Source organism: Hyperolius riggenbachi, chromosome 7 (assembly GCF_040937935.1).
Source record: "Hyperolius riggenbachi isolate aHypRig1 chromosome 7, aHypRig1.pri, whole genome shotgun sequence".
Lineage (NCBI taxonomy): Eukaryota > Metazoa > Chordata > Amphibia > Anura > Hyperoliidae > Hyperolius > Hyperolius riggenbachi.
In genome coordinates, this window is record NC_090652.1 from 109,799,312 (window position 1) to 109,819,659 (window position 20,348).

General features: G+C 43.7%; 1 protein-coding gene across 2 annotated transcripts in view; it reads left to right on the forward strand.

Moving 5' to 3' along the window:
* Nucleotides 1–20,348, forward strand: part of INTS1 (integrator complex subunit 1) — a 168,059-nt gene that overhangs the window by 85,881 nt on the left and 61,830 nt on the right. For both annotated transcript variants that reach the window (XM_068244500.1, XM_068244501.1), the window contains 12 exons: nucleotides 1,278–1,369; nucleotides 1,468–1,528; nucleotides 3,958–4,155; nucleotides 5,676–5,805; nucleotides 9,286–9,456; nucleotides 10,799–10,948; nucleotides 11,061–11,240; nucleotides 12,692–12,796; nucleotides 14,507–14,674; nucleotides 16,266–16,377; nucleotides 17,381–17,539; nucleotides 19,859–20,005. In XM_068244500.1, coding sequence (XP_068100601.1) covers nucleotides 1,278–1,369; nucleotides 1,468–1,528; nucleotides 3,958–4,155; nucleotides 5,676–5,805; nucleotides 9,286–9,456; nucleotides 10,799–10,948; nucleotides 11,061–11,240; nucleotides 12,692–12,796; nucleotides 14,507–14,674; nucleotides 16,266–16,377; nucleotides 17,381–17,539; nucleotides 19,859–20,005 — 1,673 coding nt within the window. The remainder of the gene's footprint in view (nucleotides 1–1,277; nucleotides 1,370–1,467; nucleotides 1,529–3,957; nucleotides 4,156–5,675; nucleotides 5,806–9,285; nucleotides 9,457–10,798; nucleotides 10,949–11,060; nucleotides 11,241–12,691; nucleotides 12,797–14,506; nucleotides 14,675–16,265; nucleotides 16,378–17,380; nucleotides 17,540–19,858; nucleotides 20,006–20,348) is intronic.

The following is a 20,348-nucleotide window of genomic DNA, read 5'->3' on the forward strand; positions in this document are numbered from 1 at the left end:
ACCAGTAGAATGGAGAATACTCTTCAAGATTGGACTGCTGACATTCAAATCCCTGCACAATCTGGGCCCTGGATACATGAAGGACTTGCTGAAGCTGCACCACACCTCTCACAACCTCAGATCAGCAAGTTCTATAAATTTGGTCACTCCCAGAGTGCACCTCAAAAAATCTGGAGACAGAGCCTTCTGTCATGCTGCCCCTACTCTTTGGAACTCCCTACCACACCCAGTAAAGACAGCACCATCCCTGGAGCTATTCAAATCCAGACTGAAAAGCCACCTGTTTAGCCTGGCATTTCCAGATTTATAAAATTCTTCCTCTGTACCACGATGGTCGGAGCCATGCTTATGCGCTTTGAGTCCCACGGGAGAAAAGCGCTTTACAAATGTTATTTGTTGTTGTTGTTGTTGTTGTATATGTATATATATATATGTATATTATATTAATTTTAGCTTTAATATGTATGTAATGAGGGTATATTGCTGTTCTGTTACTGATGAACGCAAAACTGAATCTGTAGGTAACCAGCCTCCCTTAGTATAAGTAGGCAGAGAGATCATCCCCCCTTTCCCCAGTATGTGTAGCCGGACAGTGCTTCCTCCCCTCTCTAAGTATAGGTAGCCAGACAGGGTGCTTCTATGCAAAGAGCGCAGCAGAGAAATATACAACTCACCTCCCCAGGATCTGGCCACACGCAGCCTGTCTTCATCACCTCCTCTTAGGTATGCCGTTCCTTATAGTGAGGTCGCCATCTATCGTCATGTGGCAAAGGAGGCTCTCACCATTGAGACAGGGCGCCTAGGAGGACATGAAGATTTGCTGCATGTGGCTGGATCCTGGGGAGCTGAGTTGTATTCTACTCTGCCGTGCTCTCTGCACATTCCTTGCCCAACACTTCCCCTGATCAGCACTTTAGGAGCAACCCCGAACCGCACTCGAGATTACCATGGGGGGGAGGGGAGGTTTAAAGTGTACTTGAGTTCTTTGATTTTTTTTTTATTTTGTTTTATTAAAAATGTTACTGTTTGCATCTGAGACACAATTAGTCCGATTCCTCTACTTTGTCTCTATGAAGTCCAATTTTTTAGATATTTCTTCCACCTGACAATACTTCTAATAGCTATTATTATTATTATTATTATTATTATTTTGCACACAGCTTCTAACCTGTCAGTTACTTGAATAACAGAGATAGCAGAATATCAACATTTTTTTTTTAATGATGAAAGAGAATTCCAATGATTTATTGTGCAGTTATTCTTCTTGTGAATTGCAGGTATCAGCCTCCTAATCTGGCCATTTCCACCCTGTACTGGAAGGCCTGGCCTCTCTTGCTTGTTGTAGCTGCCTTTAACCCAGAGAACATTGGTGAGTTTTTATCTTCATCCTGAGTCTTAGGACCACATAATGTCTATTAAGTAATCTGGAGTTTTAAACATCTGGGTTTTTTTTTGTTTTTTCTCCAGGTTTAGCAGCCTGGGAGGAATATCCAACACTAAAGATGCTCATGGAAATGGTCATGACAAAGTAAGTTTGTCCCTGGCCAGGCCCTGTGTCTATGGTTCTTTAAAGAGGAGCTAAACTCTTACACAGCACACAATAAAAAGTCTTTATTTCATATATAGTTGCTTAACCACGCCATGCTCTGTGTTTTTTAGCCAGATCAGACTGTCTTATCACAGAGGCGCTGAGCTTTGCACCAGACTTATTTGAGTTTTATGCTCCGTTTTTATTGCCTGATGAAGCGGGAGATGCCTGCAAAACGCATTGCACTTGCACTTTCTGGAGTATATAAATACATTTTTGTTGTTTTGTATATACGCAACACTTGTGTGTGTGTCTGCTTGGGGGAGGTAAGTCCACTTCTGCCTCCTCTCATTTTAAACATTTTAGAATATTTTATCCTTTTGACGCCTCTGTCTGCTTATACAGTTCAGAATTATACCACCCTGAAAACTCTCAGGGTTTTCAGGGGGGTATCCACCGTATCACATCTCCTAGATTGCCTGACATCCCTTCTGGTCATGAACAACCCAGTCAAACAACTGATCTTTCATCTGATATGCTTTGCTTGGCACAGCTACAAACCATATGCATGCAATAGATTTGAATACTATAAACTATATTTTTTATGATCATTTTGGGGTGGCAATCTACCTTGTGTACAAACGTACCACAATGTTGTCTCTCTCCATTTTAGCAGTCCACTTAGCTGGAATATCCTTACCTATTTGCCAGTGTAGCTCTTGCTAAAGCTTATGATGGGATACTTCCCATTTGTCCTTACCCTTTCTCTCTACATCAGGGGTCTCAAACTCAATTTACTTGGGGGGCCGCAGGAGGCAAAGTCAGGATGAGGCTGGGCCGCATAAGGAATTTCACAATCGCGGCGCATCGCCGCCTCTGCCCGCCCCTCTCACTCTTCCTTCACAGAGAGAGGTGGGGAGAGGTGGCAATCCGTGCGGCGAATGACGTCAGGAGGGGCAGAGCTGTAGCTGAAAGCTCTGCCCCTTCCAGGAAATGCCGGCGGATTGCCCCCCGGGCAATTTGGGGGCTCTGCAGCCCTCGTTTAGCGGCGGATTACTTGGGAGCACTGAAGAAAACTATAAGGAAGCTTTTGCTGGCAAGGGCCACAAAATATTGTATCGAGGGCCGCAAATGGCCCGCGGGCCGCGAGTTTGAGACCCCTGCTCTACATACAACAAAACAGACTGCTTGATATAGTGCCAAGCAACTTGTCTCTTCTTACAACCACACAGGTTTGCTTTAAAAATGATCTACCATTAGGTGGCAAATGTTTGCATTAGAGATGCCAAATTTCCCAAATGCCAAATCCCAAATTTCCTTGAATCCGAATACAGAAAGATTCTCTAATCTCTAACCTTAACGAATCCTGTACACAAGAATTGTATGATCCATGTAAGACTAGTAGTTAGACTTAGAATAACGACCTAAGGACCCCTCTAGTGACAAGGCCATTTTCACCTAATTGGGCCACTGTAGCTTTAAGGGCTCGCTGCAGGGCCACATAACTCAGCACACAAGTGTCCCCCCCCCCCCCTTTTTTTTCTTCCCACCAACAGAGCTCTCTGTTGGTGGGGTCTGATCGCTACCTAGCTGTTTATTTATTTTTTGTTTTTTTTAATAAATATTTATTGTATTTAAATTTTATTGAATGTGCTCATTTTTTATTTATTTTTATTATTCCTCCCTCCCCCGCCAGCCAATCAGCGTGATCGGCTGTCATAGGCTCCAGCCTATGACAGCCGAACACTTCCTGGCCTAAAGAGGACACAGCCATGTTAAAGGCTGTCCCCAGTACAGCACTGCCTTACATCGCAGTGCTGTACAGGGTTATTAGACGGCGGTTTCGCCATCTAACAGTTTCCGAGCTGCGATCGCCGCTGGTAGACTGAAGGCGGAGCAACGCTCCTTCATCCATGCAGATCGGCGCGCACAATCTCCTGCAAACCCTATTCCCAGCCATTTGCGACAATCAGCGTGGAGTGGTCCTGGGGCTGCCGCCGTGTTCACGCCAAGTGGTGTGGAGAGGTCGGCAAAAGGTTAATATATTTTTAAGTGTAACTACTATTCTAACACGCATCACACAATTCTTATGTACAGGGTTCGTTAGATTCGAGATTCGAAAATCTTTTTAGATTCGGATTTGGGAAAATTTCTCTAGTTTGCATCTTGTACTTGGGTTATATGAGATCATTGAAATAAAGGCAAAACGGTGAGTTGTGCAGTTGCAGTAGCATACATGCAGTGACAGGGAGGACTTTTTTTTTTTTCTTCATATAAATCCAGGGCTACTTTGATGCACTATAAAAGCAGGTGTTGCTTGTGACTACAGTTGTATGGCTGCTGTTTGTAATCCCATCCAGGTTTGCTCTACAGCCTCAGTAAACCAGAGCTAAAACGGCAAGTGACAGGTTCTCTTTCTATACCCTCAGCAACTACTCCTTCCCGCCATGCACAGTGACAGATGAGGAGACGAGGACTGAAATTATCAACAGAGAGCTGCAAATTTCTCAGCGGGAGAAGCAGGAAATTCTAGCGTTTGAGAGTCACCTGGCTGCAGCCTCCACTAAGCAAACCATAACAGAGAGTAACAGCCTGCTATTGTCCCAGCTAACCAGCCTGGATCCACAGTATGTTACTAGTTTTTACATAATAAACAATAACAACTTTTCCCAGTATTACTGTCTAACACGGGTAAGATCCACGATGCATATCAGCAGTAGAAACATTTTTTTATGTGATCCCAACCTTGATCTACATTATTATTATTGTTTACAGCTCTATTATCTTCTGGGGGGTTTTAGGAAATAACATACAAACTTAGGGAGATTATACACATCTAGTAAACAACATACGGTACATGTAACAGTAAGTATGCCTAACAAAACATACAGCAGGTACAAAAAAAAACAGTAGGTGAAAGAACCCTGCCCTTGCAAGCTTACAGTGCTAACGGTGCCTTCACACTTGTCATATCAATTTTTGCAAACATTCTTTTTTTTAGCAAAGGTGAATCTGCATGTGTGATTTTTTTTGACTTGTTCCAATGCATTGTGAGCACAAAAATTCACTGCACTTAAAGGAACACTTAAGTCAAAATAAAAAAAAATGACTTTTACTCACCTGGGGCATCCCTCAGCCCCCTGAAGCTGTATGGTGTCCTCGCAGCCTCGATCCGATCCTCCTGTCCCCGCCGGCGGCTACTTCCGGGTACGGCGACAGCCGCCGACAGGCTGGGAACGCGAGTGATTCTCCGCGATCCCAGCCGCTCTATCACCCTCTATGCTGCTATAGCGTATATGTTATACTCTATAGCAGCATAGAGGGTGATATAGCGGCTGGGAACGCGGAGAATCACTCGCGTTCCCAGCCTGTCGGCGGCTGTCGCCGAACCCGGAAGTAGCCGCCGGCGGGGACAGGAGGATCGGAGCGGGGCTGCGAGGACACCATACAGCTTCAGGGGGCTGAGGGATGCCCCAGGTGAGTAAGTCATTTTTTGATTTTGACTTAAGTATTCCTTTAAGCTATAACTTCCTGTCCCTGTCCTCTATTTCATGTGAGTTTTCCAGGAGCATTTTGAGTACATGCTTGGTTTTTAGAAAGTGTTGCTATAACTGACCTACTTATTACTGTAGGCCGATTTTTCTGTAGAAATTTTGCATTAAAACCCACAACAAATGCAATGCCTTTGGCTTGCATTAGATGTGCAGCAAACACAAATTCACTAAAATGCAATTCTCATGCAAATTCTGTCCCGTGTGAAAGGGGCCTAAGAGTTTAGGGTGTTGATTACTATGTTTTTCATACTATAAGACACGCCTAGGTTTAGAGAACAGAAATCAGAAAAACATTTACTAAACCTGGTGCATCTATGGTGAAGGGGCATCTTATTGACCTTTTTCTCCACTAATTATGTCTCTGTGTGCCTTTCTTGTACCTCTTGTGTTATCCTGTGTCCCTTTCCAATCTGGCCCCAATGATGGCGGCCTATGTCCCGCCCTTAAAGCTACCGCATCCTATTAAGATGCAAGCGGGGAGCAATGAGGGTCATGATAGGCGGTCTGGGGCAGCGCCCATCGCCTTAATGGGGGGGGGGGGGGGTTGGGCAAGCATGCCACTTGTGCTGAATAACCTATGTTCCTTCTTTTAGGGGTCCTCCTCGACGTCCTCCGCCTCAGGCCATAGAGCAGATTAAATCATTGAACCAATTGTTACGATTAGGACATCTCCTTTGCCGCAGCCGAAATCCCGACTTCCTGCTTAATATCATTCAGAGACAGGTACGTGCATTCTTCATGGGTCCGGTCGGAATTTAGGATTCCACTGTACAGGCTTTGAGAATTCACCAACAACTGAAGATGTTTACAAGCAATTTTTTGTTTGGTCAGCTGTCCCCAAGAGCATCTATGTAACAATAGCCCCTGTGACCATAGGGAGGGGGGTGTCCGTTGCTCTTCCTTCGTATTTATGCAGAGAGCAGCACAGCGTGCACATACAGTGGGTTGCAAAAGTATTCGGCCCCCTTGAAGTTTTCCACAATTTGTCACATTACTGCCTCAAACATGCATCAATTTTATTGGAATTTCATATGAAAGACCAACACAAAGTGGTGTGCACATGAGAAGTGAAACGAAAATCATACATGATTCCAAACATTTTTTACAAATAAATAACTGCAAAGTATGGTGTGCATAATTATTCGGCCCCCTTTGATCTAAGTGCAGTCAGTTGCCTATAGATATTGCCTGATGAGTGCTAATGACTAAATAGAGTGCACCTGTGTGTAAGCTAATGTCAGTACAAATACAGCTGCTCTGTGAGGGCCTCAGAGGTTGTCTAAGAGAATATTGGGAGCAACAACACCGTGAAGTCCAAAGAACACACAAGACAGGTCAGGGATAAGGTTATTGAGAGATTTAAAGCAGGCTTAGGCTACAAAAAGATTTCCAAAGCCTTGAACATCCCACGGAGCACTGTTCAAGCGATCATTCAGAAATGGGAGGAGTATGGCACAACTATAAACCTACCAAGACAAGGCCATCCACCTAAACTCACAGGCTGAACAAGGAGAGCGCTGATCAGAAATGCAGTCAAGAGGCCCATGGTGACTCTGGACGAGCTGCAGAGATCTACAGCTCAGGTGGGAGACTCTGTCCATAGGACAACTATTAGTCATGCACTGTACAAAGTTGACCTTTATGAAAGAGTGGCAAGAAGAAAGGCATTGTTAACAAAAAGCATAAGAAGTCCCGTTTGCTGTTTGCCACAAGCCATGTGGGGGACACAGCAACCATGTGGAAGAAGGTGCTCTGGCCAGATGAGACCAAAATGGAACTTTTTGGCCAAAATGCAAAATGCTATGTGTGGCAGACAACTAACACTGCACATCACTCAGAATGCACCATCTCCACTGTCAAATATGGTGGTGGCAGCATCATGGTGGGTGCATCTCTTCAGCAGGGACAGGGAAGCTGGTCAGAGTTGATGGGAAGATGGATGGAGCCAAATACAGAGCAAACGTGGAAGAAAACCTCTTGGAGTCTGCAAAAGACTTGAGACTGGGGCGGACCCTAAAGATAAAGCCAGGGCAACAATGGAATGGTTTAAAACAAAACATATCTATGTGTTAGAATGGCCCAGTCAAAGTCCAGATCTAAATCCAATCGAGAATCTGTGGCAAGATCTGAAAACTGCTGTTCACAAACGCTGTCCATCTAATCTGACTGAGCTGGAGCTGTTTTGCAAAGAAGAATGGGCAAGGATTTCAGTCTCTATTTGTGCAAAGCTGGTAGAGACATACCCTAAAAGACTGTCAGCTGTAATTGCAGCAAAAGGTGGTTCTACAAAGTATTGACTCAGGGGGCCAAATAATTACGCACACCCCACTTTGCAGTTATTTATTTGTAAAAAATGTTTGGAATGATGTATGATTTTCGATCCACTTCTCACGTGTACACCACTTTGTTGTTGGTCTTTCACGTGGAATTCCAATAAAATTGATGCATGTAATGTGACAAAATGTGGAAAACTTCAAGGGGGCTGAATACTTTTGCAACCCACTGTACTTACATCACCATGGCTGCATGCACTAGCGTTCCTCCATAGGGCCCCCATGCATGTCACGTGACATCGGGGCATTACTGTGGAACGCTGGTGCCCGTTGCCGCACTGCAGGGTGAAGAGGAGAAGTGATGGAAGTATGAAATTAACGAGGACCTTGGAGTCACAGGCAGGTTTTTCTTTGCACGGAGTCCCACAAATTTGGGTTTGCAAGTTGGCCCCATGCAACCTAGTCACATCCTTGCCCACGAGGTCATGTTTTTAGGACTTCCTTCACCTTGCACAGGTGACATTCAGTCCAATGTGGCTGCTTGGCTGTTTTATCTCAAAGAAGCGTTATAATCATGGCCATCTAGGGGAGTTTCGAAGACCAGAGTTGAGAAAAACTGGTTTACATCAATAAATTCATTAAGAAAAGGATTTTATGGTGAAAACAGAAATCCCCCTATACACTATTTTATGAGCCATGTGATTACTGAGAGGTTACACCTAAATATCTTGTAAAATACACAAGACCTAAGCACATTCTTCATATTGTTTGCTGCGAGACACAACAGAGCTATGGAGGTAAATGCTCTCGGAACCGCAGATGTTTTCTGGTGGACCAGGTGCAAGCAGTGCCTCAAATAGCAAGACTCTCCAGTACAATAGTAGGGTATCATTTGTTTCTTGAGTTGGGGTCAGAGAAGCTTATTGTCAGATTTGAATTTACTTTTCGAGCCAGGTCAGGTGGTTTTTAGGAACAGTGGTTAAGTCTCCTTATTGGACTTGTTAGGATTAACATTTGTTCAGAAAATAAGTTAGGAATTCTTAAGTTTAGTGATTAATCTAGGTGAACGGTCAGTGTTAGAATTTGACAGATGAATGGTTAAGGATTGGAACAAAGTTAGAGTTAGTTCTACTGAAGCAGGTACAATGAGTGAGAGGGTTAGTGTTAATCAAAGGAGAAGGGGGCATTAAAGGGATACTGTAGGGGGGTCAGGGGAAAATGAGTTGAACTTACCCGGGGCTTCTAACGGTCCCCCGCAGACATCCTGTGTTGGCGCAGTCACTCACCGATGCTCCGGCCCCGCCTCCGGTTCACTTCTGGAATTTCAGACTTTAAAGTCTAAAAACCACTGCGCCTGCGTTACCGTGTCCTCGATCTCGCTGATGTCATCAAGAGCGCACAGCGCAGGCCCAGTATGGTCTGTGTCTGCGCAGTACACTCCTGGTGACATCAGCGGGAGCAAGGACACGGGCGTGCAGGCGCAGTGGTTTTCTGACATTAAAGTCAGAAATTCCAGAAGTGAACTGGAGGCGGGGCCGGAGCATCGGTGAGTGGCTGCGCCAACACAGGATGTCTGCGGGGGACCATTAGAAGCCCCGGGTAAGTTCAGCTCATTTTCCCCCGACCCCCCTACAGTATCCCTTTAAGGAAAGGACAAGAGGTTAGGTAAGTATTAGGCTTGGTTGGGAGAATTCTTTCAGGAAAAGAGCAGTGGCAACAGTCAGGTTATTAGAACTACATTTTGAATTGCCATATCCAGTCCAGTCCATTTGGCTCTTAATGGATACGTATGCTATAAGCTCTGCCTATGGAAGACTTGTACCTCTGCAATATATACTGCATGATTATCCTGCTCTGACCAGGTTTTGTGTTTTTGATGTCTGGACTGTGTTGTCTCTAGTAGTAATTAGTGTATGGCTTTTATTTTCAGGCATCCTCCCAATCGATGCCCTGGCTGGCGGATCTGGTCCAGTCTAGTGAGGGCTCCCTGGATGTGCTACCTGTGCAGTGTCTGTGTGAGTTTCTATTGCATGATGCTGCTGATGAGTCAGGGGAAGATGATGAAAATGAGAGCAAGGAGCAGAAAGCCAAAAAAATCCAGGTAGGCTGCTGCAGGCTGTACCCTGTGTGCACTGTTCAAGTGTCACCAAGGAAGTGCATGCCTACAGGTTTATTGATACATTCTCTCACAAAACTGAGTACTCCACTCACATTTATGTAAATATTTAATGTTATCTTTTCATGGGACAACACTGAGGCAAAGGTCATGCTTGTCTTTCAGTTTTCTGCTCACGTTATTTTCTGCACACTACATGCATTTGTATGCAGAAACATGTGCATATTTGTTCACCATCAATCAATGTAATTGATGGAGAAAACTGACAAAATTGTGCAGAATTATGCTGCAGGATGTACATTTTTTTTTTTCTGCGCACATAAAAATGTATTCAAGTGTGAACTAGCCCATTGATTAACACAAGTTCTCAGTTTAACCTCCTTGCCGGTTAGCCCGAACTCAGTTGGGCCGATTTGCATAATTTTTTTTTTCCTACACTTTGCTAGCACTTTGCTAGCTGCTTGTAGTACGCAATCGCCGCCGATTCGCCGCTACCCGCCGTGCCGTTTGCCACCTTCTGTTTGAGGATGCCCCACAGATGTTCAGTAGGATTTAGGTCTGAAGACATGCTTGGCCAGTCCAACACCTTTTTTACCTTTAACAGCTTCAACAATCCTATTTATTTAATGAACAATTAGATACTTTCCAAGCCTGCTTTAGATTTATCCCAACAGTCCCGAGGATAACCCAGGGCTTAAAAGATTATAGATATGTTTTCCAAATGTATGTAATAACAAATGAGTATTACTCAATAGCAAACAGATCATGACTTTCAGTTTTCATGCCTCAGTGCAGTGCAGGTTTAAAGGGAACCAAGCGCCACTTTTTTCTGCAGTTTGTCCTAGTTTCTAATAGCTGTAGGAGCTGCCATGCCTCCTCTTTTCTAGCTGCCCATTATTTATCCAGGGGAAGGTGTGAAGCATCTGTAGCTTCTCTAAACTCTTTGAAGCATAATGTCCTATCTCTCCATCCCCTCTGCTGATGAAATCTGTTGTTTGCTTTCTGCTAATGTGTGCAATAAAATAATTACATCAGTCCTCATCTGCCCTAAATTTCTGCGATCGAGCAGGCCTTGGAAGTAGGATAATAAAGGCATCTGCTACACATTTAAATGTAAAAAGAGAAAAAAGTAAAGGTGTTTTGTTTTAATTTTATAATGATAATTGGCTTACATTTTTAATGTGATATTGAAATGACCTGGGTGCTAAAAATGGTGCTTGGTTCACTTTTAATCTTGTCCACTTTCCAGCTGTTTTGTACATGCTGTCCTGTATGTTGCCATCTCTTGCTATCACTGTGCATAACAAAAGGCTGATCTCTCTTTCAGAGGCAACAAAAGCAAAGGCAACTTCTCAGCCGGCTTCAGGATTTGCTTTTGGGTCCAAAGGCTGATGAGCAAACAACCTGCGAAGTACTGGACTATTTCCTGAGACGTCTCAGCTCCCCTCAGGTCTCCTCCCGTGTCCTGGCCATGAAGGTGAGTATGTTTGTGGTTTGTTCATGTGAGAACCACAGGCCCAAATATACCATTAATAATTACTGGATAGGCTAGAAGATCCTCTTGCATACTGATGCATTATTTTCCACAGGGCCTTTCCATGGTTCTAACAGCAGGTGCCTCACAGGAAGGAGAGGAGAAGGATCAGCCAATGGATGAAGACACAGCAGAATCGGAACAGATTCCAGGTTACCAGTGGCTGCTTAGGGACTTGCCAAAGTTGCCCTTATTTGACAGTGTTAAAGGAACCACTGCTGTGGCTTTACAACAGGTGTGTGAGCAAAGTAAACTATGATTCTCTGAAAGATCTCTACTGTTCAGGCCATGAAATATCCAAAGAAAAATAGGGTAGCTGCAACTGGACCATCTACAAGATATTTTGCTCCTATTATTATTATTATTTAGTATTTATATAGCGCCGACATATTACGCAGCGCTGTACAATGTATGTGTATATATATATATATGTATATATATATATATCTATATCTTGTCACTAACTGTCCCTCAAAGGAGCTCACAATCTAATCCCTACCATTGCCATATGTCTATTATGTAGTGTAAGTACTGTAGTCTAGGGCCAATTTTTTTAGGGGGAGCCAATTAACTTATCCGTATGTTTTTTTTTTTTTTTTTTTGGAATGTGGGAGGAAACCGGAGTGCCCGGAGGAAACCGTCACAGACACGGAGAGAACATACAAACTCTTTGCAGATAGTGCCCTGGCTGGGATTCGAACTAGGGACCCAGCGCTGCAAGGCGAGAGAGCTAACCACTACGCCACCGTGCTGCCCATTTAATTTGCCTTTTAAAGTATACATCTGGAAAAAAAAAAGTTGGGGCTTCTTCCAGCACCTAGAAGTCTTTTAGGTGCCACAGCACGGTTCCGCTTTTAGCCAGGCCGCTGGTCGCCCCTCTGTAAGTTTGCGATTGCCTCTCATGATCATGCTCACGTCGCCAGGAGTGCTCTACACTTGCGCAGGTCAGACTTGACCTGCACAAGTGCAGATCACTCCCGACGACGGAATTGCAATCACAAGATCTGCGCATGCTCTGAAAATCCCAGCTGCGGGTTGTGATCATACGGAGGGTCGATCGGAGGCCTGGCTGAGAGTCGAACCGCGCTTTGGGACCTAAAAGACATCTAGGGGCTGGAAGAAGCCCCAGGTGTATATGTTTTTTTTTATTTTATTTTTTTTTTACTAATGTATCCTTTAAGCCACCAGCAGCATGAAAATTCTTGAAAGTGAGAATTTTTCACCTACTTTGTGGTACATGCAGAGTACTGAAATTTCATTAAAAACAGAAGATGGAAAAACTATCGAATATCGAGCCTTTGGGCCATATGCAATTCACTTTTTCTCCTAAGCGTTCTCCTAGGAAGAAATTTGTCTCCTTGGGCAAGTTATTCAGAATTATGCTCAAAATTTATTTTATTCCACCTTAGATATATCTTTACAAGTTATGGTCTCTGTGACATTTTTAGAGGGGTCCTTAGTTATCCACTTCACATTGGAATGTGTAAAACAAAACAAAAAAAAGTATACAGCGGGAGAGTTTCCAGTAACCATTTTAAAATGTCCATTCTTCTATGATTACATAACTGATATGAAGAAAGAGCAGCTATAACTGGGCCTCCAGAACTCATGGTTCCATTAACTGCTGGACTTACATACTTCCTGTACATCCTTTCTTTGCGTAAAGTCTTATTTTCTTCATCACAGGCTATTCATATGGAGACTGACCTACGGACCATTAGTGCCTATCTGGTGTACCTTTCCCAACATGCACCAGTAGAAGACCAGGGACATCACAATGAACTTGCCCTGGTGAGAACTAGAGTGGAGCATGGTAAAGTGGGAGAGACGTGGGGGTTCTCAGGATATGACATGGAAATGTGTAAGGGGGAGGGTTGTAGTCAGGGCAGCAGTGGTTTTGGCTCCAGTGCTTGTCTGTCCAAATGCTGGCGTCACTGGACTTCTTAGATTTGAACTCTTTTATGTGAGTATAGGGAGGGAGGTTTGGATGTAAGGGTACAGTATAAGAATACTTAAAGTGGGATTATACTCCTAAAATTAAAATTTCAGAAACTACTCTGTTACATAAAAAAAAAAAATGACAGCAATCCCACGTGTTCTCTATGTGTACAAATGTTTATTTCCACTGCAGGGAGCGAAGAAGACAGCTTATCTCTAGTAATGTAATCATTGCCTGCAAGAATCTCTCTCTGACCCCGCTTCACTCTGCCCCTATCCTTTTCTGCTGAAGTGACTTACAGTATATTCTGGCATATAAGACTACTTTTTAACCCTTGAAAATTTTCTGAAAAGTCTGGGGTCGTCTTGTATGCCGGGTATCTTTGATGCCGGGTGATACACGATGCTAATATGCGATGCATATACGGGACCTGCTGATTTTTATGCGATGCTGATACATGATGCGCATACCCGACATGCTGATGATTAATTACTGGGTGCTGGAGATTCGGCTGTCACCGCATATGCTGGGGAGAGTTCATCGCTCACGCTGCAAGGTCTGGGACACCCAGGGTATGGAAGAAAGCGATCACGCTGTGCTCATAAAACACGCCTCTTCCACCAGTCTGGCCCACCCTATTCTGTTACCGCCTCTCAGATCTCGCTGTGCTGAGTACTGTAATGAAGCAGCATAGGCGAGCATGTGCGAGATCTGAGAGGCAGAGAAGGAGGTAAATGGGACACAAGGGTGGGCCAGAAGGGTGAAAGAGGCGTGTTTTATGGGCGCAATCTATTCTACCATACCGCTCTAATAAACGGAGACAGGGAGAGCTGACCAATCCGATTATGGAGACAGAGAGTTGACCAATCCAACCAGTCAGTCACCTGTATAATGTTTTATATACTGGGTACTTCACCATTATCTGTTCATACATGGCACCAGTATAGGATTTTTTAAAAATGTTATTTGGTGTGCATTGGAAGAGGGGTAGTCTTATACAGCGAGTATATCCCAAACGGTATATTTTAACTGGAAAAGTTGGCGGGTCGTCTTATACGCCGGAATATACAGTAGTTGTTGCCTGATTAAACCTGAGATGTGGTGTATTGGCCACTCCGCTCTCTTGTTATCCACCCTGGTTATCCAGATTATGGGTGTGGGGGGGGGGCGTGTTACAAGAGAGCAGAGCACCAGATTGGACAGCGAGGGAGCCCACGTAACTCATTGGGCTGGAGGAAGCCCCAGGTAAGTATAAATACCCCGCATCTCAGGTACACTTTAAAGCTATTCTTAGTATTTTAATAAATAAACTAGCTAAAAATGTAACGTGTCCTTAAACCTTTCTTACATTTCTTACACTTTCCCTCCCATTTATTTTTGGGTATACTGTACTTTTTAAGTTCTCTTTGTAGAAAGTATGTCTTGAATGCCACTAGGTTAATCTATTTTAGCTTTCAAATCCTGTTCTTTGTTTTTAGACTTTACCCAGATCTCCTGCGTTTTCCTGGATTGCCTTGATTTATGTCTGTAATGAGGTTATTTATTCGTGTTTTGTATTGCAGGATGTGGCTCGTCTAACAGTGGAACGTTCCACGATAATGGGCCACCTTTTCTCTAGGCTGTCCTACTGCTCTGAGTCCAACGCTGTGCTGGCGGCCTTGCTTTCCATCTTCTCGCGCTACGTCCGGCGAATGCGGAAGAGCAAAGAAGGGGATGAAGTGTACAGCTGGGTATGTTAGCACTATTTAAGAATTTCTTGGCCTTTATTCTCTTACTGGATTACAGTCAGATAATTAAAACAAACGGCCACATAACACAAATCCTATGCTCACTTCACTGGCTACACAGAAAATGGAGAATCCTCTTCAAAATTGGCGTGCTAACATTTAAATCTGTACATGATCTGGGCCCGGGATATCTGAAGGATTTGTTGTTACTGCATCAGACCTCCCACAATCTTATATTAGGATCTAATAACTTGGTCAATCCTACAGGTCAACTCAAAACCTTTGGAGTCAGAGCCTTCTGTCATACTGCCCTTTCCCTTTGGAACGCTTTACTAAACCCAGTCAAGACAGCCCCAACCCTGGTTCTCTCTTTAAAAACTGAAAAGCCACCTGTTAAGTCTGACATTTATGATCACATATTTTTTTCCACTGTAACATACCACAAAACGAAACTATGTACTGACCTCCGAAAAGCTAGACATAATTTGGATCCTACGGGAGAAAAGCGCTTTACAAATGTGTTGCTGTTGTAGTAAAGCCTGGAAGAGAGATTGGTGATGGTTCTCATTCATAAGTGCACAGGAAACCTATAGTGAGAGGTCTATGAAGGATGTCCTCCTCCTCTTTTTTTTATTTATTTATTTTTTTTCCATTTTGAGTCACGCATTCATGTGAATAGTTAGTGTTCTGTGGTGTTAGCAGCATGCTTGCAACCAGTGGAGATGGAGGGACGAGGAAACGCCTGATCTGGATAGTGTAATGTTATGGGCTCTGCCTCTGACACGGGAGACCAAGTTTCAAATCTTGGCTCTTTCTTTTGAGTACGCCAGCACCTATTCAGTAAGGAGCCCTTGGGCAAAACTCCCTAACACTGCTACTGCCTACTGAGTGCAGCCTAATGACTGCAGCTCTTGCACTTTAAGTCTGCCAGGAGAAAGCACAATATCAATGTTCTGTGTCTTAAAGCACACCTGAACTGTGAGCGATATGGTGGCTGCCATTTTTATTTCCTTTTAAACAATACCAGTTGCCTGGCAACCCTGCTGATGTGTTTGGCTGCAGTAGTGTCTTAATCACACACCTGAAACAAGCATGCAACTAATCCAGTCAGACATCAGTCAGAGCACCTGATCTGCATGCTTGTTCAGAGTCTGTGCCTAAAAGAATTAGAGGCAGAGGATCAGCAGGACAGGTGTGCTTTAATATAAATTCACATTTACCAGTGTATTCTTGGGATGTGGATAGAATCTGGAGCCACTGGAGTAGATACTATACTGTGCAAAAGATCCTATCTCAGCATGAAGATTGAGCATGGCACACACAGTTGCCGACAGCTAGGCCCAGCATGGCCATTGATGCATGAAGAGGGACATCAGATGTTGTTTTTGTCCGGGCATTCAACTGAGTAAAATCTGATACAACCGATTACATTTTCCTCCAGTTTTTGATTGCTGCTGGAGGTGTGCTGCAGAAAGTAAGCATGTACAAACCTCAGATTCAGCTGTGCATTGCGGCTGGAGACAGTTATGTAATGTGTGGGTGGATTAGACCCATCCTTGATCAATGCTAATAGTGACCTTTTTTTATTTTATAGTCAGAGTCTCAAGATCAGGTTTTCTTGCGCTGGATTTCTGGAGAAACTGCTACCATGCACATTCTGGTTGTCCATGCCATGGTAATCCTTCTGACTCTTGGACCTCCTCGCGGTAAGGATTTATGTTTGTAGACTGTCTTCCAAAATGTTAACCATTTCAGCCTGCGGGTTGTTTTCGCCTTATGGATGAGAGGCATTTTCACATTTCAGCACGTCTACCTTTCATTTCTCAATAACTTTATCACTACTTATCGCAACAAAATGATCTATAACTTGTTTTTTCCGCCTCCAATTAGACTTTCTTTGGGTGGTACATTATGCTAAGAATTAATTTATTCTAAAGGCATTTTAATGGGAATAATAAGAAAAAAAATGGGACAAAAGTCATTATTTCTCACTTTTAGTCCATTATAGTTTTAAAATAAAACGTAAAGCTGTGGATAAAAGCCACATATTTTATTTGCCCATTTGTCCCGGTTATTGCAACGTTTAAATTATATCCCTAGTACAATGTATGGTGACAATATTTTATTTGGAAATAAAGGTGCATTTTTTTCAGTTTTACATCCATCACTAATTGCAAGCACATGATTTAATACTAATATACCCTCTTGACATACATATTAAATATTTTTTATTCCCTAATGTATGTCTGTGGAATTTTACTATTTGGCCACAAGATGTCCTCGTGCATTTTTTCCTTTTGTGTACAATAAGATGTCGGCGAACACCAGGGGCCTAGAGGGGTGATGCATGAATGGGAACAAAGTTCCCATTCATTAATTTTACGATCGGCGGCGGCAACGAGCGGGAGAGAGGGCGGCGGCACCACTTGAGGATGATCAAAAACTGATCATTCTCATTGGACAAGCACAGATTGGCTAAGGGGACTTCTATCCCCTGTCACCAATCCCCCCTGTTGCCGGCAACATCACCTTTGTGGGCTTCTGCCTGCATGATCACGCACACAGCCCCCCAAACTGCAGGGACGTGAGTCTCGCGTTCCTGTGGCTGTAGCCACAGCAGCCATGGAATTGAGACTCGCGTCCCTGCGGCAGTAATGGCTAATAGTCACGAGATTACAGGTTGATTGATTGATTCTCACTTCATTGCAGGTCCCAGTGACTTCTATCTGTTATTGGATATTTGGTTTCCTGAGAAGAAGCCTCTTCCAACAGCCTTTCTGGTGGACACTTCTGAAGAAGCCTTACTTCTGCCTGACTGGCTGAAATTGCGAATGATTCGCTCTGAGGTGCCGCGTCTGGTCGATGCTGGTAAGGTGCTACTCTCCTTTGTCAAACCATGTGCTTTCCTCCTTTATAGAGAGAAACTGAGTTGTGAAGAAAATGTAAAAAACAAAGTGCCCGCTTGGCAGTCTAGCTGACACTAGAAGGTGCCAGTTGCCATTGTCACTTACCTGTAACACAGTCTGCCACTACGGTCACCAATCCAAATACAGATTATGTCAACCATTACATTTTCTTATGCACGCACACACTAGTCCTACCCGCAGGTTGTTTTCATACATGCAGCCACTTCATGCAAACACATGCACAGTGGCGTAGTGGTTAGCGCTCTCGCCTTGCAAGCGCTGGGTCCCCGGTTTAAATCCCAGCCAGGTCAACATCTGCAAGGAGTTTGTATGTTCTCCCCGTGTCTGTGTGGGTTTCCTCCAGGCACTCTGGTTTCCTCCCATATCCCAAAAACATACAGATAAGTTAATTGGCTTCCCCCTAAATTGGCTCTAGACTACGATACATACACTGCATGATACATACACAGACAAAAGACTATGGTAGGGATTAGATTGTGAGCTCCTCAGAGGGACAGTTAAGTGACAAGACAATATACTCTGTACAGTACTGCGGAAGATGTTGGTGCTCTATAAATACTAAATAATAATAATAAAATTCTGGATACTTCTCAACAGACCTACAAAAATAAAACAGTCTAATCCTTTTTAATAAACAAATTATGCACATTAAAGAAAACCTGTAACAATAAAAAGTTCCCCTGGGGGGTACTCACCTCAGTAGGGGGAAGCCTCCGGATCGTATCGAGGCTTCCCCCGTCCTCCTGTGTCCCTCGGCGGTCTCGCTCTGGCCCTCCGAACAGCGGGGATGTAAATATTTACCTTCCCGGGTCCAGCGCCGGCGCAGTATCGGCTCTCTGCTTGGGATAGGCGGAAATAGCCGATCGCTGTCGGCACGATCTACTGCGCAGGCGCAAGTCGTCTGCGTAGTAAAGCGGACCCGACTAAGATCGGCTATTTTCGCTTATCTCCCTGCTGAGAGTCGCAACAGCTCCCCCACTGGAGCCAGGGAAGGTAAATATAGCAAGCCTTGTCAGCCTTGTCGAGTGTGGATTGCAGGAGACTTCGGGGGAGCCAGCGCTGGATTGCCTGCAACTACAGGGGAGGGGGAAGCCTCATTAGGACCTTGAGGCTTCCCCTTACCGAGGTAAGTACCCCCCAGGGGAACTTTTTTTTTTTTTTTTGTTACAGTCTCTTTAAAGTGGTATGAAACTCAGCATTTCTTCTCTGCACTAAAAGATTATTTATAGCATAAAACATACTGGCACAAAAAATGTTAGCAGACCAGCATTCAAACAAAAAAAAAAAAAAAAAAAAGCACTTTAATCTTCGATGGAAAGGTTTTGGCTTCATCCAAAGAGAAGTTAACTTTATTTTTTGTTTATACTCCTTTGTCTGGTGCAATTAGTATACAGCCAGCAGCATGCTGAAACTGAACTACACACATTGTAGAACCAGAGAGACCTGAGAAGTGATCACTGGATACATTATAATATATAAATAAAGCAGCAATGCAGAAAAATGCATTGGCAGCTTTCAGAGCAGATAAACTATACTTTGGGAACTTGTAATTTGTAAATTAACAATATTGTGCACAAAAGCAAATATGATAACTGTATGGGTAATAAGAAGTAGGCAAACACATTATTATTGAATATTATGTCAGAGTTTAATCCCTCTTTAAGCCACAGTGGCATGCCGAGCTCCCTGGATCAACCGTGGTCTCTATTCTAGTGTCCTAAAAGCAGGACGTATATTGCCATGTGTAAAACATGTCAGATACTCACGTGGAGGCTGCAATACAACTACTAAAATCCAAATACCGGTGTGCACTGGTTTGCTGATCAACCAATATGTCCAACTTTCAAACCTGTTGTAATCTAAGGCCTAGCATGCCTTATGCTCTCATAATGTTGCTTATAATATTAACCTAGTCTATTATGTATGGTGAATGAGGTAGACATTGCCTGCTAGTTTAGCGTGACGTGTTTGGGGGTTAAATTATGTAATTGTGTTGATGTCCGCAGTGGATTCTGATGTAATCCATAAGCCAAACACGTCTCTTGTAGCTGTACTGAAAAATGGAAAATTGCCGGTAAAGCTGTAGTCTTGATTCACAGTGGTGCGTCACACAGTGTGTGAGCTGCAATGGAGACTGAACATAGACGGTTGTATGGCTTTGCCATCAAACCGTGCTACAAACACTAGAGGAAAGTCAAATGTTTCTAATGATGTTCCGCTGTGCATGGAATAAACAAATGATCCCTCTTTGTTCTTTCAGCTCTGCAGGATCTGGAGCCCCAGCAGCTGCTGCTATTTGTGCAGTCCTTCGGCATCCCAGTGTCCAGTATGAGCAAGCTGCTGCAATATCTGGACCAGGCGGTGTCCCATGAGCCTCAGGCCCTGGAGCAAAACATCATGGATAAGAGTGAGTGCCCCCCGCCCATTGTCTTCACCCTGAGCCGTGGTGCACTTTCTAATATACTCTGAGGGTTAAAAAGAACAATTTTTGGCTATTTATAAATGATTGACAAACCTCATGCTGCAAATTTATCATCCACAAATGCTCTGATTTTATGTCCTCATTCTCCACCCTGACTTGTGGGCAACCCCACCTCTCAAAAATGTCCATCGAGAACCTGGATTTGTTCCTCCCATATTAAAATCCATCTCCAGATACAAATCTAAATACTGTATACAATACCCTATACAGGTAGTCCCCGTTAACGAACGAAATAGGCACTGTAGGTTCGTTCTTAACCTGAATCTGT